This window comes from Thunnus thynnus, chromosome 4, assembly GCF_963924715.1.
Source record: "Thunnus thynnus chromosome 4, fThuThy2.1, whole genome shotgun sequence".
NCBI lineage: Eukaryota > Metazoa > Chordata > Actinopteri > Scombriformes > Scombridae > Thunnus > Thunnus thynnus.
Genome location: NC_089520.1, coordinates 29,925,713 through 29,948,960, shown reverse-complemented (window position 1 = coordinate 29,948,960; position 23,248 = coordinate 29,925,713). Strand labels below are relative to the sequence as shown.

The following is a 23,248-nucleotide window of genomic DNA, read 5'->3' as shown; positions in this document are numbered from 1 at the left end:
ACAGTGATGTCAGTACTACCACAAAGCATACAACTGCAGAAGTAGACATTTGACTGGTGTGTGGAGTTGAGGGGAAATTTTGGAGCATCAGTTTGAAGGGAGTGTCTGTTTCTGAGGTGACGAGGGATTGTTTGGGTTGCAACAATGGATAAGGACTCTGTTCACTGTTTATGTTCTGTTATGTGTGGTTTAGCAGCTGTTTGTTCTGGTCACTTATTGACTGGACATTCAAATGATATTGTTGCCTGGTTTTTTATGTTTGGTTGTATCTCAGATAGAATGGTAAACTCTGTTAGGCATACTGTGGGCATCTATGGAGTATTTTAGAGGATAAAATTGGTTGTTTTATTGGTCATTTTATTGTTTTTGTGATTGCAATACAAAAGCTGATTACTTCTGGGTGTTTTCATTGGGCAGGTTTTTGGCTTCTATGCAGACTCAATACAATACTGTAAAATTTTACTAAGATATAATGGAACAATATAATGACGGTAACGATATAAATGGAAGCAATTTTTTTGTTTTTTTTTTGCTATCATGCATTTGTAAAATAATCATATATGCCTGTTTGGTTTGTCTGTGTGGATGTCTACATTTTAGTGACTTTTAGATGGCATGATACTGGCCAAGAAGCGTAATGGAAGTTCACTACAGCTTGAAAAAGAAAACTATTGTCACTGGGCTGAGAGTAGGCATGGATAGTGGGCACACAGGGGAAAAACTACATTTCAAAGTCCCATATAAGAACATTGTTATATGTCTCAGTTAAAACCACAAACCAGATAAAAAGCTGTGCATGCATTCACACACAAACACATTATCTGGCAGAAAAAAGTCTTATCAGCAAATCTGCTCTTTGCTCCCAGCTTAGTTCAAAGTGAGTCATAGTGAATTATAGATATGATGTATCAAAATAATTTATATGAAACTGGCAGTTTTAATTAGTATGAAAATGATGTGATATATTTCATGCTGTTGTGGATAAAAGCAGGTTGTTAACCATGATGTGTTGGCTGGCCTTTGTACAGTACCTGTGTTTTCAGGCTCACTGTATGTCGGTAATGAGCCTCTGTTTTGCTACTTTATTTTTGGTGACAGTATTGTGTGAGAGAGATTGTGTATTCTAAAATCACAATCATGTATTTGTCCCTGTCACTACACATCAGATAAGAACAGAGCCTCTCTACCTTGTGTCAAAGCCTCTATTGTGTCACATCGTCAGGTGCGTGCCTGCATGCTTCAGGCTACTTCCTCAAGCACCTCCCACTCCTACCTGATATAACCCTGCCCCTCAAACTTTAGCCAGGGGACTAATTAATGCCTGGGAGAACCGGTACACAAAGGTAAGCCTGTTAGCTTCAGTGGGCGGTTATGTAATGCCTGCCAAGAATATGGCTACTGTCTGCTGTCTGTGCTAAAGGCCTGAGAAGTTGCACACACACCTACTCACACACACACACACACGTGGAGCAGGTTTGAAAGACGTACAGTATTTGGCTCAGACATGACTATGTGTAAAGGTTTAGTGCTTAATGGAGGAGAGATGATACTGTACAGGTCACTACTGGCTAATCTGTAATCGTGCCACACACTTGGCTGAGGAAGCCATTGTAAGCAGTCTCTTCCTACCATGGACGTTTGTTTATGTATCTTACTCATTTGTTATTTCTTGAGTAGGATACTTAAAACAAAGATAGAAATTGATATATCAATATACACTAACATAGCACTTTATTGGATATACTATACCTCTATCTCAATCCTATCTTTGTGAAGCTTTTAATCTTCAGGTTTTTTGGCACTGTTTCAGAGAGGTGTTGATTCATGATCATTTCTGAGACCGTAGTTTATGATGGTTGGTTAATAAACTGTGATATATATAGAGGTGTTTCTGATATTCTATCCTCCTCATCTATGTAAATGGGGGGATATACACCATGTGCTAGTTACAGTACTTATTTAGAAAGCATATCAAGTTAAGGGGAAAACTCTTACTGCAATTTCAATGACTCTAAATGTCCCGTGTGGATTAAAAATGGATGATGATGGATTTGTGGACAAATGTTGAGGCTTGCTGCGTTTTAAAATGAAAGGCTGTCAAAAACAACATCATCACTCTCATCAAAACACATGCCACTGACTACTACTTCTAGTACTTCTAGTAATAATTCAATTTCTTCTCTTAGTATTTCAAATTCAAGTTTATGCAAATTACTTAAGTGCTAAAAAAAAGCCATAGGCTCATTCAAATCAAAAGGTTTTATTCTCAATGGAACATGAATGTGCTCATGAAATGCCTTGGCAATCAGTCCATTAGATTTATAGATATGTAGTGTAATAAGTTTAGATTTTGGCCTGAGGGTGGATCTAGAGAACAAAGCTCTGTGTGTCCCAATAGGAAAGAAGAGCATGAATGTACTCAGTAATCCTCAGTGGTGTATTAAGAGCAGTAGGAATTAAGTCCAATTAGTTCCAAGACTGCAATAGAGGAAAGCCTTCTTAATCAGCCAGTTTAGCCTCCTTAAATTTGTCTTCTGACCAGTTCCCTACAAACATACAGTAGGTGTGCAAAATGGTGCTAAAAATGCTCTGATGAGACATGTTTAGGCATTACTAAGAAATAAGTGTCTCACTAATGGACTATGTAGACTCATAGATCATGTTCATGTCAATTCCAGTAGTTAGAGGTTAAAACAAGTCCAAAACAGTTTCACTTGCTTATGGACGCTTTGAATGGACTGATGGATGTTGATGGCCATCTATATTGTTGTAAGGTTCAAACATGTGATAAACCCCATAAAGGGACCGAAACCAATAATGAATGTATAACGAGTATTGCCTTTGTTGCCAAACAACTGATATAACTTATTGATCTGTTCCATCTGTTCTGGGTGGCATGTTTCTTCATTACCATGAAAATGGCCAAAAATAGGCTGAAAATAGTCCTAAAAAATCCCTGTTTACTTCTGTTTGAGTAACTTTTGATAAAAAAAAAAAAAAACTATAGTAGGAGTTTTAGGAAATTACTGAGCCTAAAAATATATATATTTGAAGTATAGTAGTTTATATATTTGTAGTATAGTGTATTTGCAGTAGGAAATAGTGGGCTTGAGACTAAAGGAAAGGTAAGGGAAGTTGGAGAAATGGACTAATGCGTTGTTGGTTTTGGTCTTCTCATGGGATTTGTTGACAATCAGAGACATAGAGAATACTGCCAGGCTCATCCTTGAAATGTCACTGTTCAGATTTTAATAGCACTTAATCACCATTTCCAAGTCTCATTCCATAGTTCCTTAATCTTAACTGATTTTTTTTTTTGCTTCTAGGAGCTCCTATGTGAGGCTAAGACACTTGTGCACCAACACGTGGGTTCACAGCACCAACAACCCCATCGACAAAGAGGAGGAGAAACCTGTTATGTTACGAGTGAGTAGTTAATGGATCGGCCATGTATAGCACAGGTGAGGTTGTCTGAACAGATACTGTATTTTCAAAGTATTTTGTTTTTCCAGATTGGAACATCAGCAGTAAAAGAAGACAAGGAAGCTTTTGCCATTGTCCCAGTGCCGCCAGCTGAAGTGCGTGATTTGGACTTTGCCAATGATGCGAGTAAAGTGTTGGCGTCCATTGCTGGCAAACTGGAAAAGGGTACCATTACCCAAAATGAAAGGAGGTAAGCAGTTTGGAAACCTACAATATACTAAATTATTATGTTACATGTATGTATATATTGTTTTTTTTATTTTACTTTGTACATTTCTTTATTTAACATTTAATGAGTGGAAGGAAAACCTTATTTAACAGAAGTGCTTAAATTCTCACAGAAATTCTGTTTTTAGTGCCAACATTAAAGTTATATTATACTGTATGTGTTTGACTTGTACACTTACATATGTACACTCTCCAGGTTTGTGACCAAGCTTCTGGAAGATCTAGTTTTCTTTGTGGTGGACATCCCCAATAGTGGGCAGGATGTTTTGGAGATCATGGTTAACAAGCCCAACAGAGAAAGACAGAAACTCATGAGAGAGCAGAATATCCTGAAGCAGGTTGGTCTTAAACTTTAGAAAATGTTTATGCACTGGTTTGAATTTTCTGGTTTTCTACATTATATGACATTAAAATTGTCCATTGCCTTTTCAGATTTTCAAACTCCTCCAAGCACCTTTCACAGACAGTGGTGATGGTCCTATGCTGCGACTGGAGGAGCTAGGAGACCAGCGCCATGCTCCTTTTAGACATATTTGCAGGCTTTGCTACAGAGTGTTACGCCACTCTCAGCAAGATTACAGGAAGAACCAGGTGGGTGCACACAACAGTTCCACTCTGACCCCTGATATTATATGGCCTTGTCTTTGTAGTAATAGTCCTGTTGTTCCTTCTCTTTGTAGGAATACATAGCCAAACAATTCCGCTTCATGCAGAAACAAATAGGATATGATGTGCTGGCAGAGGACACAATAACAGCTCTACTCCACAACAACCGGAAGCTGCTGGAGAAACATATCACTGCTGCTGAGATAGACACATTTGTCACTCTAGTGAGGAAGAACCGGGAGCCAAGGTGAGGCTCACAGGAAGGGACAGGCCTTGGCTAGTATCATGAACTGGCATAGAAGGGGGGACTGTGGCCAGTTTGGGTCAGATTTGTTTGTATAACAGCTTCCAAGGAATGTAAATCTATGTAAATGTATTCAAATGTGTGCAGAGGAGTATGAGTGGTACTGCTTGTGCATGATCTTGGCACTGCAGGTAATTTGCTGACAGTTAGTGTGCGCTTCTGTTGTGTTCAAGTCCCGTCAAGTGTGGTTAATGATGTTTGAATCAGGCTGATCCAGAGGTTTGAATAAAGGAGGCCCTCACAGTTTGAACTGTTAGAGTACTGAGAGAGCAAAACAAGACATTATTATTTCATCTTCCTGTACTTCCTGACATGGGACTGTTATATAATCTAATGTATACAATAATCATGCATATCTCTTAACCCTTATTCCCCCAGTGCGTATGAAAAAGAATCATGTATTGTGATCTGTATGCAGGTTTCTGGACTACCTGTCGGATCTCTGTGTGTCCATGAACAAGTCCATCCCTGTGACACAGGAGCTCATCTGCAACGCAGTGCTGGATCCTACCAATGCTGACATTCTCATTGAAACTAAGTTAGTCCCTCATTTTTCTTAATTTGCAGAGTTTTTGCTAAACTGAGATGAGCATTTAGAAATAATTTTTGGGCTGTGCTTCACCAGATTGGTCCTGTCGAGGTTTGAGATTGAGATAACAACAAATGGAGAGAATCCAGTGGAGGCTGAGGACGAGGAGGAGGTGTGGCTGTTCTGGAAAGACAACTGTAAGGAGATCCGAAGTAAGAGTGTCCGAGAGTTGGCCCAGGATGCAAAGGAGGGCCAGAAGGAGGATCAGGAAGTGGTCAGCTACTACAGGTCAGATGTCTTATTGAGTATGCACATATGAAAACACGCACACTGTTGTAAGATCATTTTATAATGGTTTCAAGATTGATTTGACCGGATATTTTTTGTCAAAGTAATGTAGACAAGTAACATGAACTGTTTGGCATGTCATCTGACCAAACCGTTATCTTCTTAAAAAAAAAAAAAAAAAAAAAAAAAAAAAAAAGTCGCAGCAAAACATAAAAAAACAATAACTCCACCACAGCAGCACAAGTAATATTCAAGGATCAGCAATATGGGGATAACTCAATTTTGATGAGAAAGACTTGATTCTTATAATTCTAAACGTGCATAATTTCTCTTCACAGATGCCAGCTGAACCTCTTTGCCCGGATGTGTCTGGACCGTCAGTATTTGGCCATCAACAAGATCTCTGGTCAGCTTGATGTGGATTTAATCCTGCGCTCTATGTCTGATGAGGACCTGCCCTTTGACTTGCGGGCCTCTTTCTGCCGCCTCATGCTGCACATGCATGTGGACCGTGACCCCCAGGAGCAGGTCACGCCTGTCAAATATGCCCGTCTTTGGTCTGAGATTCCTTCTCAAATCGCTATCGATGAGTGAGTTCTTCTCATGAATATGCTTAATTCAGTTGTATTTCCACTCCAGAGATCTCGGTAAATCTCTAAGATGTGATTCTCTTCTAATCTCTTCAGCTATGACAATGATGGGACCACCAGAGATGAGATCAAAGAGCGATTCTGCCTCACCATGGATTTTGTGGAGAACTACCTGAGAGAGGTGGTGTCACAAAACATTCCCTTCTCTGACAAGGAGAAAAACAAGCTTACTTTTGAGGTATTGCCTCTTTGGGAATCATGTGAACAGATTTGATGTCACATTGTTTTAAATAAAATCTAAATCATGGTTTTGAATTCTTTCTACAGGTAGTGAACCTGGCAAGGAACCTCATATACTTCGGTTTTTACAACTTTAGTGACCTGCTTCGACTGACAAAGATATTACTGAACATTTTAGACTGTGTCCATGTCAGCACCATATACCCCATCAACAAGATAGAGAAAGGAGAGGAAAGCAAAGGTAATCATCCAGCTCCTAAGGCTTAACTCACTCATGCCCAAAATCTTAAATTATTATATAACTTCATAAAGCTTCAAGATTGTGTTAATAATTTTAGCAGGCAAGTTCTCTTGAACTGTAATAGTTTTACCACATTTACCTTTTTTCCTTATTGTTAGTTACTGTATCTTGCAGGAAACACAACTAAATAGATGTGTATGAAAAGTGTCAATAAACACATGGATAATGAGATACCAGTAATATTAAAATTAATTATGTCTTGTAAATGTTTGTAGGCAAGTGAAACATGTTTTAAATATATTAAAATGAAAAATAAGCTATATTACAAAGTCTTCATCTCTGCAAATATGTTTTCATGTATAATGGTGAAACTGTATTAAAAAAACTGTCTTAATCTCTTATTTACTTAACTAATTCAACTCTCATATCTTAAGCACAAATAGGGTCTCTCCACACAAAGTTGCTGTCAAAATACTGTATTTCACACTGCAAATATCAAGTATTTAACATTTCTGTGAACTTGAATATTATTGATCTTTTTCTGTGTGTACTGTAGCTGGCAGCAATGTGATGAAATCCATTCATGGAGTCGGGGAGCTGATGACCCAGGTAGTGCTGCGGGGAGGCGGCTTGTTGCCCACCACACCAACCCATCAGCCAGAGGGAGATGTGGTTAAAACCCAGACTGAACCAGAGAGAGAAGACATCATGGTCATGGATACGAAACTCAAGATCATCGAGATTCTACAGGTGAAGACATCAGGAGACTGATTCCTCCTCAAGCCAAAACCCCTAGCCCTGTTGTCTGTATTGTAACTTTTTTTTCTTTTCCTTCAGTTCATTTTGAACGTACGGCTAGACTACAGGATCTCCTGCCTGCTCTGTATTTTCAAACGTGAGTTTGATGAGAACAACCCACAAGGAGATAACGCCGCCAATCAGAGCAATAATGTCACAAGTCCGATGCCAGGTATGATGCCACTTTAATAACAATGTAAAATTTAGTATTTGTTATAATTTTGTCACACATAAATGTCAAAATTGACTTCTTTGAAGTTTTTAATTTTTGAATTTGAACTTAATCCAGGAAATCTTGACTTTGAGAATATTGAGGAACAAGCAGAGGGGATCTTTGGAGGAAGGTAATTCACAGCTATTTCATATCTCCAAAGCGTTTTAACAATGGCTTGAAGAAAACCGCAGTTAAGTAAAGACAATGTGTATGTAATTTCTGTTTGACTGTACTTTCAGTGAGGAGAACACTCCACTAGACCTGGATGACCACGGTGGTCGTACCTTCCTAAGGGTCCTGCTACACCTGACCATGCATGACTACCCCCCTCTCGTGTCTGGAGCGCTTCACCTGCTCTTTAGACACTTCAGCCAGAGACAGGAAGTCCTCATGGCCTTCAAACAAGTAAGCCCTACCACACTTACACTTTTCATTTTAATATCTGACCATGCACACATCTGACCTAGCTTTCATAGGTTGACATAAATTCACAAGTGCAAAACTAGAAGTGGGAATAGAGAAATTAAAAACATTCAACATTCTTTAATGCTAATCTCCACTCTTCACCTGAATTTAGGTCCAGCTGCTGGTGACCAGTCAGGATGTTGATAACTACAAGCAGATCAAGTCTGACCTTGATCAGCTACGATCTATTGTGGAAAAGTCTGAACTGTGGGTTTACAAGAGGCAGGGAGAAGATGGGATGGATGGAGATGGACCTTCAGAGTCTGATAACAAAAAGAAGGTACAGTAGGTCATCAATACTCAATGAAAAAAAGAAAACTTAGATACATTTGGTAAACCTATGATAATCTCGTAAAGAGGCTATTTTACTGCAACATACAATGTATCCCGATAATGCTACAAAACATAAAGGACTACATTTTTACATTGTTCTTCATTGTTTTCAGGGAGATTCAGGTGGTTCAGACAAAAAGAAGACAGAAAGCACCAGTAGTTACAACTACAGGGTTGTAAAAGAGGTATATTTGTTTGTATTTCTATCTTGTACTCTAATGCTTGTGATATGTTGCGTGTAATTAAACTCCTGTGCTTGTCCAGATTCTGCTGCGTCTCAGTAAGCTGTGTGTCCAGGAGGGAGCCTCAGGGAAGAAGAGTAAGAAACAGCAGCAGAGGCTGTTGAGAAACATGGGAGCTCACAGTGTGGTGCTGGAGCTCCTACAGATCCCCTATGAGAAGGTGCAATGCTGGCATTGAATATTGTATTACTTTCATTTTACACATTGGCACTTTCCCATTAATGTAATCTGAATAAAAAAGAAGTCTGACTCTGTGTTATCTGTAATAGGGCGAAGATGTCCGAATGCAGGAGATCATGAAACTGGCTCACGAGTTCCTGCAGAATTTCTGTGCAGGCAACCAACAGAATCAGGCTCTTCTCCACAAGCATATCAACTTGTTTCTTAACCCAGGGGTGAGTAGCACACACATGTCAGGATTACTCTTAAGGATTGATTCCTATGGTTGATAGAGTTCAATTTCCAAAATGCAATGGAAAAACAAATCTGAAATTCATTGTCTTCAGAGAAAGGGTTTTCTGTTGCTCCCACTGATATGCTGGTCCTCTTCTCATCTTTTCCGCTCACTCAGATTCTAGAGGCAGTCACCCTGCAGCACATCTTCATGAATAACTTCCAGCTGTGCAGTGAGATCAACGAGCGTGTGGTTCAGCACTTCGTCCACTGTACTGAGACTCATGGTCGACATGTCCAGTATCTCAAGTTTCTGCAGACCATTGTGAAGGCCGAGAACAAGTTCATCAAGAAGTGTCAGGACATTGTCATGGCTGAGGTCGGTCCTCTGATTTTTTTTTATACCAGACAAAACAAAATTATTAATGCTGGTAATATCTGCTACAGAGGAGATAGTGATTTTAATTAAAGAAGAAAGACAGATGTGTTTGTATGATCAATGTAAAGAGTGGTGATACTAATGGTAATATGAGGTTTTATTATAGTGACAATAAACAATAAATTTAGACAATAAAGATGCTTTGGTGATAACACTGTAGTCTTTACTGTGACTCTCCCCCACTCAGCTTGTAAACTCTGGTGAGGACGTCCTGGTCTTCTACAACGACCGTGCGTCCTTCCAAACACTAGTCCAAATGATGCGTTCAGAGCGGGACCGTATGGATGAAAACAGCCCTCTAATGTACCACATTCACCTGGTGGAATTGCTGGCTGTCTGCACTGAGGGCAAGAACGTCTACACTGAGATCAAGTGTAACTCCCTGTTGCCCCTGGATGATATTGTGCGTGTCGTCACCCATGAAGACTGTATCCCTGAGGTATGAGTAATGAGTTTTATTCAATTAGATTGACGTGAAATGTGTTTAATATTCAGAGGTATGTACTGAAACATACTGATAAGGAATTGAAATACGGTTAATTAGGATGATCAGCTTTTGTTATGCGTTATCATTACATTATACATTGTTAGTTGACGCATACAAAAATCCTTCTTAGTGTGATATTTCCATTTGTATGTTGCTTGCATCTCTAAAGAAAGGCCAGTACCAGTAAAGCAGGCTTTGTAGAAGCTAAATGATAAGATACACCCCTCAGATAAATATCTATAGTTACAAGGTCACAAGAAGCCACAAATAGGCAACAGTTCAGCACAACAGTTTGGAGGAAATTAAAAAGTTTTTTCACAAGTGTTGTGGTCAGAGATTCCTTTTTGCATGCAAGTTAGCATTGCACTCCTATAATATTGTCAGACTCACAATGAACTGTTTAAAACAACTATCAACATAGATATAGAAGAGCCAGACACAGTCTTTTTTGTTCTATGATTTCTTGTCAAAATCTGGTGCCTACATTGCCCACAATGCAACTTGACTGCACACAGTTCACTGACATCACTTGAGGCAATTTATCACAAAGACTTTACAGACTTTTTTTTTTCACATATGCAGCGATACTCCCCAAGACCTGTAAACAGACTTTGCTGCGTAAAATCTGTGGAGTTCCCCCTTAAACCTTGTTGTGGTTGATTTACATACAGACAATTTCAGGTTCCTCATCTGTCAACTAAAAACCCAAGAAGATGACTATTATGAATCTGGATGTGCTTTGAATAAAAATGTTTGTTAATTAAATATATATACTTTATATACCATATAATTATCTACAGAATACAAATAATAAATTCCTGTTGCCATGGGGTTTCTGTCATCATGTCCATAGTTTACGACTATTGTCAGTTTCATAACCAAATGAAGTTTCAGTTTACCCAAATGTCCTGTGCGCTCTCCAGGTGCAACAAGGCTAGCAGCATGAATGTAAGGCCAAAAGTCCACATGAACCGCATGGTGTCATTGAGTCAACATGGACCAAAACCTCTAAGAGACATTTCCAGTGCATGGTTAATGGCATGTCATGTCTAGAAATTCAGACTGTTCTTAAGACAGATGGGGATCCCACCTCAAACTAGGCTGGTGTACCACATAACATTAAATGAAGAAAAACAAATACTTGACATGTATCTTAGAGTTTAATAAGTTCTGCTGACCCTATTATTAACATTCTTAGAAAAGACATGTTTCCACATACCAACAGGCATGTTTACAGAAGGTGTTTGTGATCTAGTTTCTGCTCAAGGATCACCATCCTCTTCTGACAAATGTGCCTTATTAGGTTTGTTTGTGTCCTGTAGGTGAAGATTGCCTATATCAACTTCCTGAACCACTGCTATGTCGACACAGAGGTGGAGATGAAGGAGATTTATACGTCCAACCATATGTGGAAGCTGTTTGAGAACTTCCTTGTGGACATTTGTAGGGTAAGCCAGAATGTATTTTACATCTCAGTGTGATCAATGGATGGAGAACACTGCTCTGCTTTATATCATGTCATGGGTTTGAGCGATTATTTCAACACAACATGCAGTGAACATATGGTAACTATCGCCCATGTGCAAGAAGTGTGATCCAGTGGCTGTGCGTCATGCTAATATCTTTTCTGTCCTTGCCTAGGTGTGCAACAACACCAGTGACAGGAAACATGCGGATACCATGCTGGAGCGTTATGTAACTGAGACAGTCATGAGCATTGTCACATGTTTCTTCAGCTCTCCTTTCTCTGACCAGAGCACTAGCCTGCAGGTAATCTGGACTTTATAGTACAGCATTTGTAATGTATCGTATAAGCAGTCTAATGCTGTATAGTTTGCAGTCTGGCATTTAAAGTCTAGAAGTCCTGTTTGATTGGTTTAGTTCTTTGAAACAGAGGAACCCTCCTCAAATGTATATACATATATACTGTATATATACATATGCTATAAAATACAACATTCTTTCCTCTGCATAGATGGCTCGCCATATGTATGTAAGTACTGGTGATTCTCCCCCACATTTTGTTACCCAGCCTTTGGGTGTGTTCCTTATCAGCACATCCTGACTGTTAAGAAGTATCTTCACTGTGTGGGTTTTCAAATTTTCATAGCTTAGTCAGCACACAGATTCTGTCTGTATCCAGATCTGTGGGAGTGTTGCACAAGGTTTTACTGGGATATAGTGCAGATGATGCACTGACGCAATGTGGTCACTCCGTTTTTAAGACCTTGGCATAGTGGTGTCCTGTTGCCCACGACTTTCCTAATAAATCATGACCACTACCCTCCATAGACATGCTAAATACCTTGTACAGTAACTTTGTGGTGTGATGTTACATACAGTTGCCCACTTTACACCCTGTTTTCTGTTTTGTGGAGTTTTTTTTGTTTTAATCTGATTCCAGTAGAAGTCGCCAATTTTCTTTAGTGTAACCAAATTCTGAGAATTCTTATTGATAAGGTTTACCCATACATGATGACATCACAACCCTCTTTTTCTTGCAACAGGCTGCCATTCTTGGAAAAATAACTGAGGTATTTATTGTACCCTAGGGCTGTGGCCAGCTGATAGATTACTCTTTCAAAGTGGTGGTAGAAATCAGTTGTTCAGTTAAACACTGGTATAGTGCGGTGTGTTGGGAGTGCATATGATTGTAAACAGCTGGCCCTCTTGACCCAAAGCTGTAGACCCTTCCACCATAGCTGCATTAGTATCCTTACATTGACATGTCTAGCACAAATTGGGTTATAAGTACAACCTAGTGAGGGAACACAATAGTCACTTTGTTGTTAAATTCTTATCCACAGTGTCTTACCTCCACCTATCCTGTACCATTCTGTTTTCCTTTCTTTTTTTACCCTCAGTCATTATGCATTTTCCATATTATATGTTTTTCTCTGTCTTACAGACTCGTCAGCCAGTGTTTGTACAACTGCTGCAGGGAGTGTTCAGGGTATACCACTGTAACTGGCTTAACCCTGTTCAGAAGGCCTCAGTAGAGGCTTGTATTAAAGTACTCTCAGACGTGGGTAAGAACACACACCACCAACCTCTGTTTAATCTTTTTTTTGTTATAATATTAGAAAAGACATTTCAGCACGTGTTGAAAGCATCAAACAGAAATATCTATCTAATATCTAAATATCTATATTCTTACATCTACCTAGCTAAGAGCAGAGCCATCGCCATCCCAGTGGACCTGGACAGTCAGGTCAACAACTTGTTTGTCAAGTCCAATAATGTTGTGCAGAAGAGCATCCTTAACTGGAGACTATCTGCCAAGAACACTACCAGACGGGACTCCGGCCTGACTACCTCCAAAGACTACAGAAACATCATTGAGAGGCTACAGGTCGGTAGCAATTTCAATTTAAATGATCAATATAAAGTGTTAAAGTTTCATCATTCAGTCTGTATTTTTATTGATTTACATTTATTTACTGCTATAATTCTTATTGTGCTAATGGAAGAAAGTCAAGCTGAGTTAATGGTGAAGGATCTTATTTGTTATTTATGTTGTTGTACATATTACATACAGTAACTGTGACATTTTTGAACCATGGAAAGAAATACATGCCATTTAAAAAAAACAAAAAAACAACAACCTATTGATACAAGTGTAAATTTCAAAATATAGTACTTACGGATATTATATATGCTGCTGGCGGGCTTTTTATGAATGTCCTTAATCAGACACCATTTACCATTTGTTCTAATTATGCTATGTTCTGAAAACATTAAGCTATTTTATGCTATTTAAAGGCAATGATATTTCCCAAAGTTTCCCTACCCGATAGGCTGAGCTCTTATCAAGTAGCCACATATTTCTCCTCTCAGACAGAGAAAGGAAAGCAGTACATTATCACGTCCTCCTGGGGCTTTTAATGGCAAGGAAGTAAGAGGTGAAATACTCCTGCATACTTCTACAAAAACTACAACTAGAGTATCTATATTTGTTAATAAGTAGTGCTACAAATACCGCAGCAGTGATAAAAGTTGTTTGTGGGACCACCTTAGACTGATCCATAGGCCTTAACAATGTTGTTAATGTTTGGAAAAGGATGTATTAAAGATGACATAAAGTAACATAACGGTAACTATGTGGCAAGCAAAATACTGCTGAAGTGGCTCCTAACTGCATCCTGTTTTTAGTAATAAGCCAAACTGTTCCGCCCAATTTCTTGTAAGACATGACTCAGTATTCATTGGAACTCTGAAATGTCTGTGACCCATCTGTTTTAGTTCAGGTGTTATCTTCATTTAACACAGGAAACCCAACGGTTTGTATGAAAGAATGATTTTAATGAAAGAAAAATCCTATTAACAGACCCACCCAGTCATAGTATTGTTATAGGTTTTCCCAGGTTTTTTTTGGATCACTCACCATCCCATTCCCAGTAATCTAAGAGTAATGTGCTTCCCAAACTGGTATCCTGCCTGCGTGTTTTGTTGCATTTTTTTCAGGAAAAGAATTTCTCAGAATGTATGTTTCATCTGTTTCACTGTTCACTGTCACGCCTAATGGCCCTTTTGTTCTACCACCCACCAAACATCCCACATTGTACTATACATACCACCAGACCAGCAATCTTCATGATTCAGCTTTACTTATTTGCATATTTTTGCACTGATAATCACCAGACGTGACAGAAGTGCATAGAGAAGTGAGACGGGGTGGTGCCACATACGTGATACATTATACATCATACATGGTTTGTTTCAGTGCGTAATGAACTGGACATGTGACCTTCCGTGTGACTTAAATTAGCTCATGAAGCAATCACGTAAATATTTGTAAGTTTGCCACAGTTGGGTTTTTTTTTTGGATGGAATAAGTAATGTGGATGCAGGAACAATAGATATTAAGCAATATGAGTCAACTAACCTGAATCTCTTAATGATAAAATACATTCTCAGAAATACTAGTTATTATAATATATATACCTGATTTAAACTGTAAGAATAATACCTCTTTAACATATGAAAATATTTGATAACATATGTCTTGTGTGTTACGGAAGAAAAATGGGCAGATTACTGTCCATGAACTCATCACAAACATGCTCAAGTCTTTTACAATAAAACCACAGTTTGGCATCATTTCTAACCTCTGGTTTTACATCTCTATGCTGTGTAGGACATAGTGTCAGCACTGGAGGACCGTCTTCGGCCGCTGGTTCAAGCTGAGCTCTCGGTGCTTGTGGATGTCCTGCATCGTCCAGAGCTGCTCTTCCCTGAGAACACAGAAGCCCGCAAGAAATGTGAAAGTGGAGGATTCATATCAAAGTAAGTCTAAACCGAGGCTTAAAAAAACATCTACAGTATTTATTCATTATTATATAGACTATTTGGATTATGCTTATAGTATACTAGCATACTTTTTTATATGCTAGATTTTTTAAGTTTTGAGTAACAGCTGTAACAAAAATAAAGAAGACAAATGTCAACCCAGGAGGTATGACAAACATCCAAAAATCTAGTGAGATGGATTTGGAAGATGACTGGTAGTAATGAAAAGTATGCATGGAATGTAGTAAATATACTCAAACATGAACACAATCAGGGACCTCCATTTTAATAGTTGACACTGATATGCTTTTATCCATTAGAATGAGTTATTTCAACAAGACAAGAAATAATCACAACTTTGACCATCCCCCCGCATGATATGTACACATGCACATAAGTACACATATATGCACAAACACACACACAAACACACACACACACACGCAATCGGGGTTACATTATGCCCGATAAGAGCTGAGATTGGATTACAGAGAACTTGGCGGGACACAGGGAGCCGTTGTTGTTGCAGGGATTATCCTGCTACTTACGGCCGTCATTGTGGGGTACAGCAGGTTACAGAAAAGTGTGTCAATCTTCACTCTCTCTGTGTAGGTTTCTGAGAGTTCAAATACACCTGTGCTGGTGTTTAGGTGTTTTCCAGATCCTGAATTGAGGGATATTGAAATATATCTTGATTCAAACAAAAGATTTTAATTTGTTTTATTGTTAGGACCTAATTGAGTACAGTATAGTAAATGGCACATTATGTAAAATTCAGGGCTAAATAATCCATTACTTAGTTTTTTGTCATTTCCATGAATGTTCAAGACATGCCAAACAAGACTATGCTGTCTGTCCTCCAGATCTATTGTTTTAGTCTAGAGGGCAATCACTTCACGATTAAAATCAGCCGTGATCATTTAGTGTGTGTCATTTTGCTCAGTGGTGGAGTAATGTAGTTTGATGGCTGCTGATTTCATCAATCCAGTTGTATGTGCTCACACTTCTTCTCTCCTCCTGATCAGATTGATCAAACACACAAAGCAGTTGCTGGAGGAGAATGAGGAGCGTCTGTGCATCAAAGTATTGCAGACACTGAGGGAAATGATGACAAAAGACCGGGGCTATGGAGAGAAGGTATGAACTTTCTCTGTTCCTGTTTCTTCATAATCATCTTGTGGTCGTGTCACCCACACATGTGAAAAGACACTTTCTGACATCTCAGAATACAGTTGTCCTGTCCCACTGCATCGAAGTTACTAGACGACATAAGGTTAAAACATGGCAAAATGATATAAGAGGCTGAGCTGTCCCCGGTAGCCTTTGGAGCCTGTATAGCACGCTCAAAGGAAACGGTCCACACGTATGTCAATGATGGTGTCAGTTACTGCAGCCAGGACAGTTTGTCATGTCTACTTTTATATTTGGCGCACACAGGCACATCCTTAATAAGAAATAGATTCCCTCATTGCTTTCTTCCCAAAATACCTTATCAAACTAAGTTCAAATGATCTGAGTAATGTATATCAACAATATTAACACTGTTAACAACATGCATGCTCCAACTCAACTCAGGCATTGACTGCTACTGACCTCTTGTACTAATGTCTAATTGATTGCCTCAACTCTGTCAGCTTGTTTTTCTGTATAAGGCTAAATCAACAAAAGCACTTTTGCTTCACAACAATTAAAATTCAGCTTTTTAGTGAAAAACAAAACAAAATTACAATTAACTTGTATTTTTGGAGAGAAATTATGTTGTTCAGCAAACCCTTTCCCTTCTCTTGATCAACAATGAAAAATTTCCATGACAGCAGTAACTCACCAAGAAAGGTAACAACGTGCCAACAAAAGTTAGAGAAAAAGAAGACTGCTATTGTAAACATGGATATAAACATTGCAGGTTTCAAACTATTTAAAAATCTAACATTTTATGAGGAGGGAAATGCATCTGGCACTTTTGCTAGGCCTCAAGGATGCATACAATGCATTTTTGTGAGAAACACTGAATGTAAACAAAACTGTTTGTTGAAAAAACTCCACAGTGTAACTTTTATAGAATAGTTGCTCCGTGGCACACAAACCACAGAAGTGATGTAAAAACACACACCTTTTTATAAAAGGCTATAAAGAAAATAAAAAGGCTATACTCACATTTAAGGACATATTGAATGTATATATTTGCCTACTTCCAAATAATATCTGTACGCTTAGATGAAGACAAGGTAAAGGCAGCCCAATACTGCATCAGCATATTTAAGCAAAGGCAGAGCAAAGTGATCACATATTTTGTGGATTTAAAGAGAGCAGCAGCTGTAGATTTACTTTAAGCCATAATAGAATCCAAAGCCCTATTTGCACGTATTGCAACATGTACGATTAGACTGGGTGTCGTTGGGGAATAAAACACTTAATCACCTCCGTAGAGACCCATGTTCAGTTTTCCAGTAGTGGTGCTTCCACTTCGACCAGGCAGGATATCAAACACAATTTTCAGTGTTGACAGGTGGGAAGCCAGTCAGGGATCATGTCATTGTCATTGCACTAGTGGCTCCTGCAGGTTGACCAGGGCTGCTGTACAGATGAGTCTGTGTGGATAACAAGCAAACAAAGCACAATCAGGCCTAATGCTTAGACTCGTGACCAACTTAAAATGACGTGGCACCTCAAGATGTTGTTTTATCCACGTATGTTCAGTTTAAATTCTGGGCATGAAGTTTCTCCTCTGTTTCAGAGACTAGAACTCTGTCATCTGCATACAAAGTGACAGACAAACACATACACCTTTGGTTTGGGTCTACAAGGCACTTCACATTTTGCATTTAACCATATAAGCAGCATAACAGTCATTAATCCTAGAGCTTACTTCAGTGAGCACGGTCCAGTTCAATCAATATGAGAGCAAAAAAGGTGGTCTTACTAGAATGTAACCAAGAATCTATATTTGCTGCTGTGACTACAGGCAGTAGTCACAGCAGCAGTACAGGATCAGGCAGTTCCATTGTCTTCTGGATCCATTCAGTCTGTCTGTTATTATAGACTCGGCCTGATCTAAAACTAACATTCAACATGTTTGTCCTCATGATGACAGTAGGCTGAACCCAAAAAAGGTTTGCTGCTCAGGTTTCCCGGTGAGAAAGACACTTTAGAATAACGCCATGAAGAAATGATTCACAGGGCTCCTTGTCTGAGATGGGAGACACTGTAAACAGTTGCAGTACGTGACAAAGAGAAAGCCACTGTAGGAAAAAAAACTCATCTGATCTCACCTCGTGTTTGTCAGATGGCATGAAAGAATATATACAAAATTTTCACAGACATCACCTTATATGCTTCTATTTAATGTGAAACTGAAGGTGGTAAATTCATTCAATAAATTACTTGACAATCAAAATATTTCTCTCTTCATCAGTGTTAAACCAGCATTTTTGATCTCAGTGTTGTGAAACAATGAAAAGTGAATGTGGGCAGGTGTTTTTACTTTTATTAATCATTGTGCCTATATATTAATATGGCAAAACTTGATCTGGCTTTGGGCTTTAACATGCTGTCCTTTAACTGTTTTCACTAACCTGACATGCTTCGCGAGTGTGTGTGTGTGTGTGTGTGTGTGTGTGTGCGTATGCGTGTGTGCGTATGCGTGTGTGTGTGTGTGTATGTTTGTGACCGAGCTTTAACTCACTAATCTAGCTCTACTAACTCTCTGCCCCCTATACTTTTTCTCTTCCAGCTGATTGCCTTTGATGATGAAATGGATGTGGCTGAGGTTGATCATTTTACTTATTACTTTTGTGATGTACATTTCATTTGTCACCCACTAACAGCGTTAATATGCTTGTGTAAACTTTCTAGCATCACATTCTCATTCGTGGTACCTGTCAGCAGCTTAGTCTTAGTCATAGTCATCCCACCCTGTTGTGCGCCTGTAAGAGTTCCTCCCAATCCCCATGTTAAAATGCTGCTAGCTTGTGTAGCTCACATTAAGCAGTATCCTTGTCTGTTGTGCCTTTATACATTTGTGTACTTACCGTATTGGAGTGCACTCTTTAGGTAAAGGAAGAAATTGGTTTTTCGAAGAACACTTAGTTACTGAACACATTCTGGAGAATGCAGGCAAACAACATTTCTACATTTTACCATTACCAAGTCTTAACCGATTTAAGGTGTTCCTTCTTTGTAATAGCTTTATTTGAAAGTCAGTTTGTAACAGAATAGTTGTATAACTTGCCTATAACAGCAACTTCATGCAGCTATGATTGCTCATCACATATTGTGTGGGACTTTTGGGCCATGGAATTTCTGTGGAGAGACAGAGAGTGTTTTTGTTTTCTTTTCTTTTTGTAAAAATCTAAACATTGTCACATATTTTGTTCACTCTGTAACAACCAGTTGGAGTCTCTTTTCCTGAAAGTTCATTCCCCTGTTACATTAAGGAGATTTGTACTTTCTCAGTCAAACATTGAATTTCTTCGTAATAGACTTCCTCTTAATTTTTACTAACAGACCTGAATATAGATGAACAGGAATGTGGTGGTAGTGTACACTGACTGACCAGTAATGCAACCCCAAACTCCCAACTTTAGGAAATCCATAATTTGATTTTATTGTCCTGTTTTTGAGGCTTTGGATTGTTGTGTTGTTAGATTGGTGTTTCTAGTATTTGGCCCCAGTAAATAAGGAGGACATAATAGTAGAACTATATTTCAATATAATGCACCTGAACACATCCCACACTTCCCTCAGAAAAGTTGTACACGACACTATACATATATTATTATTCAGTTAAGTATTTTCTGTAAAATGTTATTTCCTCAAATGATGGTCTAAATGCAGTTTTAAAGCCCACTCCACATTATAAGTGGTACAATTTTGGATGCTTAATCTTTTATTTCTCCTCTGTCTCCCCTTTAATTTTTAGTTATCTATTTATCATGGTTCAAAAGTAGTCAGGTTTTTAATTAGGTTGCTACAACCCCACAAAAAATAGAGAGAGCGAAATCTGTCCCTGATGGTAGACATGGCCTTCTTGATTGTGCCATCATTAGTCAACACAACAACACGGCATGACATCGCATTACATCATACTGATGTTTTTTTGGTCACTCTGTGCATGTACTGATGAACAGCCCCCTAATGATGGATGGTGTGAGAGAGCATATTCTTCTTCTAAGCACTTGCTACTATTACCAGAGCAGGTGTGAGTGTATATATAGCTGGGGTGCTCCCATCTAACAGATAGTTCATATCACAGGAGCCAGCACTGTGTGCGGCGACGTGCGTGTCATGGGTGTGCATTGCAAAAATATGTCTGTGGTCATGACCTGTGGCCTTAAGGAAGTGGATAAAACAGGTTTCCCCTTTCTGGTTGTTATTGTGAGTCACACTGGGATTATGGGTGTGACTACAGAGGAACCATACTTCACATGTCACTGCTGATTAATATCATAGGATGGGACCTGTCTCACACACATCTTTTTATAGTTTGTAGGGAGTTTTGTTTTAGAAACATTCAGTTAACCTTTTAGGGGTTTTTGTTCATTTGCGTTTAGCATATTCTGTAAGTCACTGTAACCAAATCAGTTTCATTTCTGAAATGAACCCCTTTACCCACTTTTATTTGAAGGTTTTCTCATAATTTTATCAAGTCTCCTTTTATCTAGAGCAATTTAAATATTTTTAACCTTGCTAAACGCTTAATGTTATTACTATAAACCGCAGCTTGCGTCTGTCTGGAAACCTCTGTTGTATGTCATTCCCCATCTCTCTCCCTTCATTTCCTGTCATCTCTTTAGTGTCCACTATCAAATAAAGGCAGAAAATGCCCCCCAAAATATGAATTATTAAAAAAAAAAAAATCCTAACTCAAGGTCTACTACATTTCCCCCAGAATATGGTCTTCATCAGCAGATAGAGTTGACATGCAAGCTCAGTAGCTGTAATGATATAATCCATTGTACTTTTAAGACTTTTTGTCTGTTAGCTTAAATTTAAGCATGAAAGTTCATTTTTGACCTTGGAAATACTGCTTGGCAAAACAATCCCAACTCAAAGTCCACTTACTCACTTTTTCCAGAGCTTTCAAATTGTATGCTTAACTTTAAGTGAACATAAACAAGAAGTCCTGCCAGGGACAAGCTGTCAAGCTATTTCCAAGGTCAAGAATGAACTTTTATGCACTACTATAAATTATTAATATGATTTTATTTTTTTATTGTTATGACTAACTTTGGTTGGCCCAACACATGTTGATCTTGGTAGCTTCTCTTGAAGTCTGTCATTTTGTCTGAGCCTGAAACTAACGATTATTTTCATCATCAATTAATTGACCGATTTATTAACTTCCCAGAGCCCGAGGTAATATCTTACAATTAAAAGTAAACTTTGTCAGAGAGTCTTTGCCAGCAGGAAAACAATAAAGAGTGAAAAACATGCTGACAGTAGCGTAGTCACTTAATCAAGGGTACTGTGAGTGCAAGGGAAGTGAACAATCATGTTAGCTGGGGTAATGGAGAAATTGTCGGAAAGGGTCTTTCCAGAGTTGCCAGGAAGCAACACACTCTCAGTTTCACTGTTATGACTCTCTTTGTATTATTTTCCCTCCTTCCTTCCCTCCTTACATGCCGATTGGTAATGTAGCGTTGGAAATCCCCAGCTTCCACAAAAACAGGGCTGTTCTCAGAGACGTGCACTTTTGTTTCATCGACTCCTCCCATTTGCAGTATCTTAAGAATGTACACATACTCCCTCATCTCCCTAGCACATGCTGTATGTCACTCATTCATGCACGTACTTACAATAACAACAGCGTGCAGTGCTCTCACCGATTGCTGGGAGCATGTGTGTGGATATCATTCAAATGGATGACAGGCAGGCCAAAACCTCAACTTCCCCTCAGCAGCAGCAAAGATAAACTGCCAAGATAGATAGTTACATAACCCCAGTGTTTAGCCTGCTGCTACTCTCTGACCTACCGCAGCACCCCCCAACTCCCACCCAGAGGTCTGTAGGAATGAACGCAGCTGTCAGTTAAACCACCGTTAGATTGACCCCAACTTATTTCCAGTTGTTGCATTGCCCAGTGTGTGGGCTGAATTTTGTGAGTGTGTGCTAATCTAAGGATGGTGATGAGAGAGCAGAATAAAGCGGAGTGACGGTTCACCCATTAGCAGAGGTTATCTCATTCTCCCAGAAATAGAAATGTGATCAAATGCGAGCCAGGGGAAAACAAGACATGACCAGCCTGCCACCGTCAGTGTCAAGCCTGATAGTATCATTCGCTGCGTGTGTTTGTGTTGCCCTCACGTGCATGTGCACTTCTTTGTCCGTGAGACTGTGAGAGTTTGAAGGGGTCAGATGGAGACGATGTCTGTGTCTTATTCTGGTGATGTAACACGGTTTGCAGGGAATGGTGCGGAGTATGTAACCCATACATGTAGTTAGGGTTATATAAGGGATTATTTCTATGCAGGGAGAGTGTGGTGGTCTGTGTGTCCATGTGTGTGTTTCTCAATCTCTCCCTCCATTTATTTATACCAGCATTGAGAATCTTCTCACTATCCTGACCATTAACTGACTGTTTGGTTAGAGATTTCTGGATTACTGTTTCCTCATTTTTTTCTCATGAATTTTTCTGGCCACATCCCTGCTGATCCTCTTACAAATAGTAGTGTTTTATCCATTTCACTTCCTCAGCCATGCTTTCAGCTCTTCTGGGGCTCTCCAACTTTGCCAATGTTCACCTTATTCAGCGCCACCACTCCCATCGCCACCTCTGCCAAACAACCTCAGATGGACTCCGCTTGTCCTCATTGATCCTCCTGCCTGCTACTGTGGGTGAAGTCAGGAGACTCTGTTGTTTTTTTCTCGGTCAACAGGGGGAGCTGTAGACGTTCCCCAGCAACACGCAGCACTGCCCCAGTTTCCTTAACTTAATGCTGCATGATTCTTGGGCTCCAGCCAGCTCTCAGGCAGCAGTTACATAAGAGCCAACAATTTTCTTTCCTTTTTTTTTTTTTTTTTTTTTCCTTTTTCCTGGAATTTTAAACTCTCCACTGATGTGTGACCTTCAGTGGTAATTGC

General features: G+C 39.2%; 1 protein-coding gene and 1 long non-coding RNA gene across 10 annotated transcripts in view; one reads left to right on the top strand and one right to left on the bottom strand.

Moving 5' to 3' along the window:
- Positions 1-23,248, top strand: part of itpr1b (inositol 1,4,5-trisphosphate receptor, type 1b) — an 87,615-nt gene that overhangs the window by 20,730 nt on the left and 43,637 nt on the right. For 5 of the 9 annotated variants that reach the window (XM_067588269.1, XM_067588267.1, XM_067588268.1 and 2 more), the window contains 26 exons: positions 3,327-3,426; positions 3,513-3,673; positions 3,908-4,049; positions 4,144-4,302; positions 4,392-4,564; positions 5,040-5,159; positions 5,247-5,438; positions 5,777-6,028; positions 6,125-6,266; positions 6,356-6,509; positions 7,066-7,259; positions 7,347-7,479; positions 7,597-7,651; positions 7,761-7,926; positions 8,099-8,266; positions 8,433-8,504; positions 8,584-8,721; positions 8,831-8,956; positions 9,133-9,333; positions 9,581-9,832; positions 11,203-11,328; positions 11,522-11,650; positions 12,789-12,909; positions 13,048-13,232; positions 15,018-15,166; positions 16,195-16,306. In XM_067588269.1, the coding sequence (XP_067444370.1) occupies positions 3,327-3,426; positions 3,513-3,673; positions 3,908-4,049; positions 4,144-4,302; positions 4,392-4,564; positions 5,040-5,159; positions 5,247-5,438; positions 5,777-6,028; positions 6,125-6,266; positions 6,356-6,509; positions 7,066-7,259; positions 7,347-7,479; positions 7,597-7,651; positions 7,761-7,926; positions 8,099-8,266; positions 8,433-8,504; positions 8,584-8,721; positions 8,831-8,956; positions 9,133-9,333; positions 9,581-9,832; positions 11,203-11,328; positions 11,522-11,650; positions 12,789-12,909; positions 13,048-13,232; positions 15,018-15,166; positions 16,195-16,306 (3,922 nt within the window). Of the gene's footprint in view, positions 1-3,326; positions 3,427-3,512; positions 3,674-3,907; positions 4,050-4,143; positions 4,303-4,391; positions 4,565-5,039; positions 5,160-5,246; positions 5,439-5,776; positions 6,029-6,124; positions 6,267-6,355; positions 6,510-7,065; positions 7,260-7,346; positions 7,480-7,596; positions 7,652-7,760; positions 7,927-8,098; positions 8,267-8,432; positions 8,505-8,583; positions 8,722-8,830; positions 8,957-9,132; positions 9,334-9,580; positions 9,833-11,202; positions 11,329-11,521; positions 11,651-12,788; positions 12,910-13,047; positions 13,233-15,017; positions 15,167-16,194; positions 16,307-18,899; positions 18,936-23,248 lie in introns of all 9 variants that reach the window. The other 4 variants (XM_067588264.1, XM_067588262.1, XM_067588263.1 and 1 more) reach the window with 1 other exon arrangement.
- On the bottom strand, positions 13,246-22,051 carry LOC137182030 (uncharacterized). The gene is made up of 3 exons (XR_010928225.1): positions 21,964-22,051; positions 17,588-17,743; positions 13,246-15,114 (listed from the first exon to the last, which is right to left on the bottom strand). It is a non-coding gene; the product is annotated as an uncharacterized lncRNA (long non-coding RNA).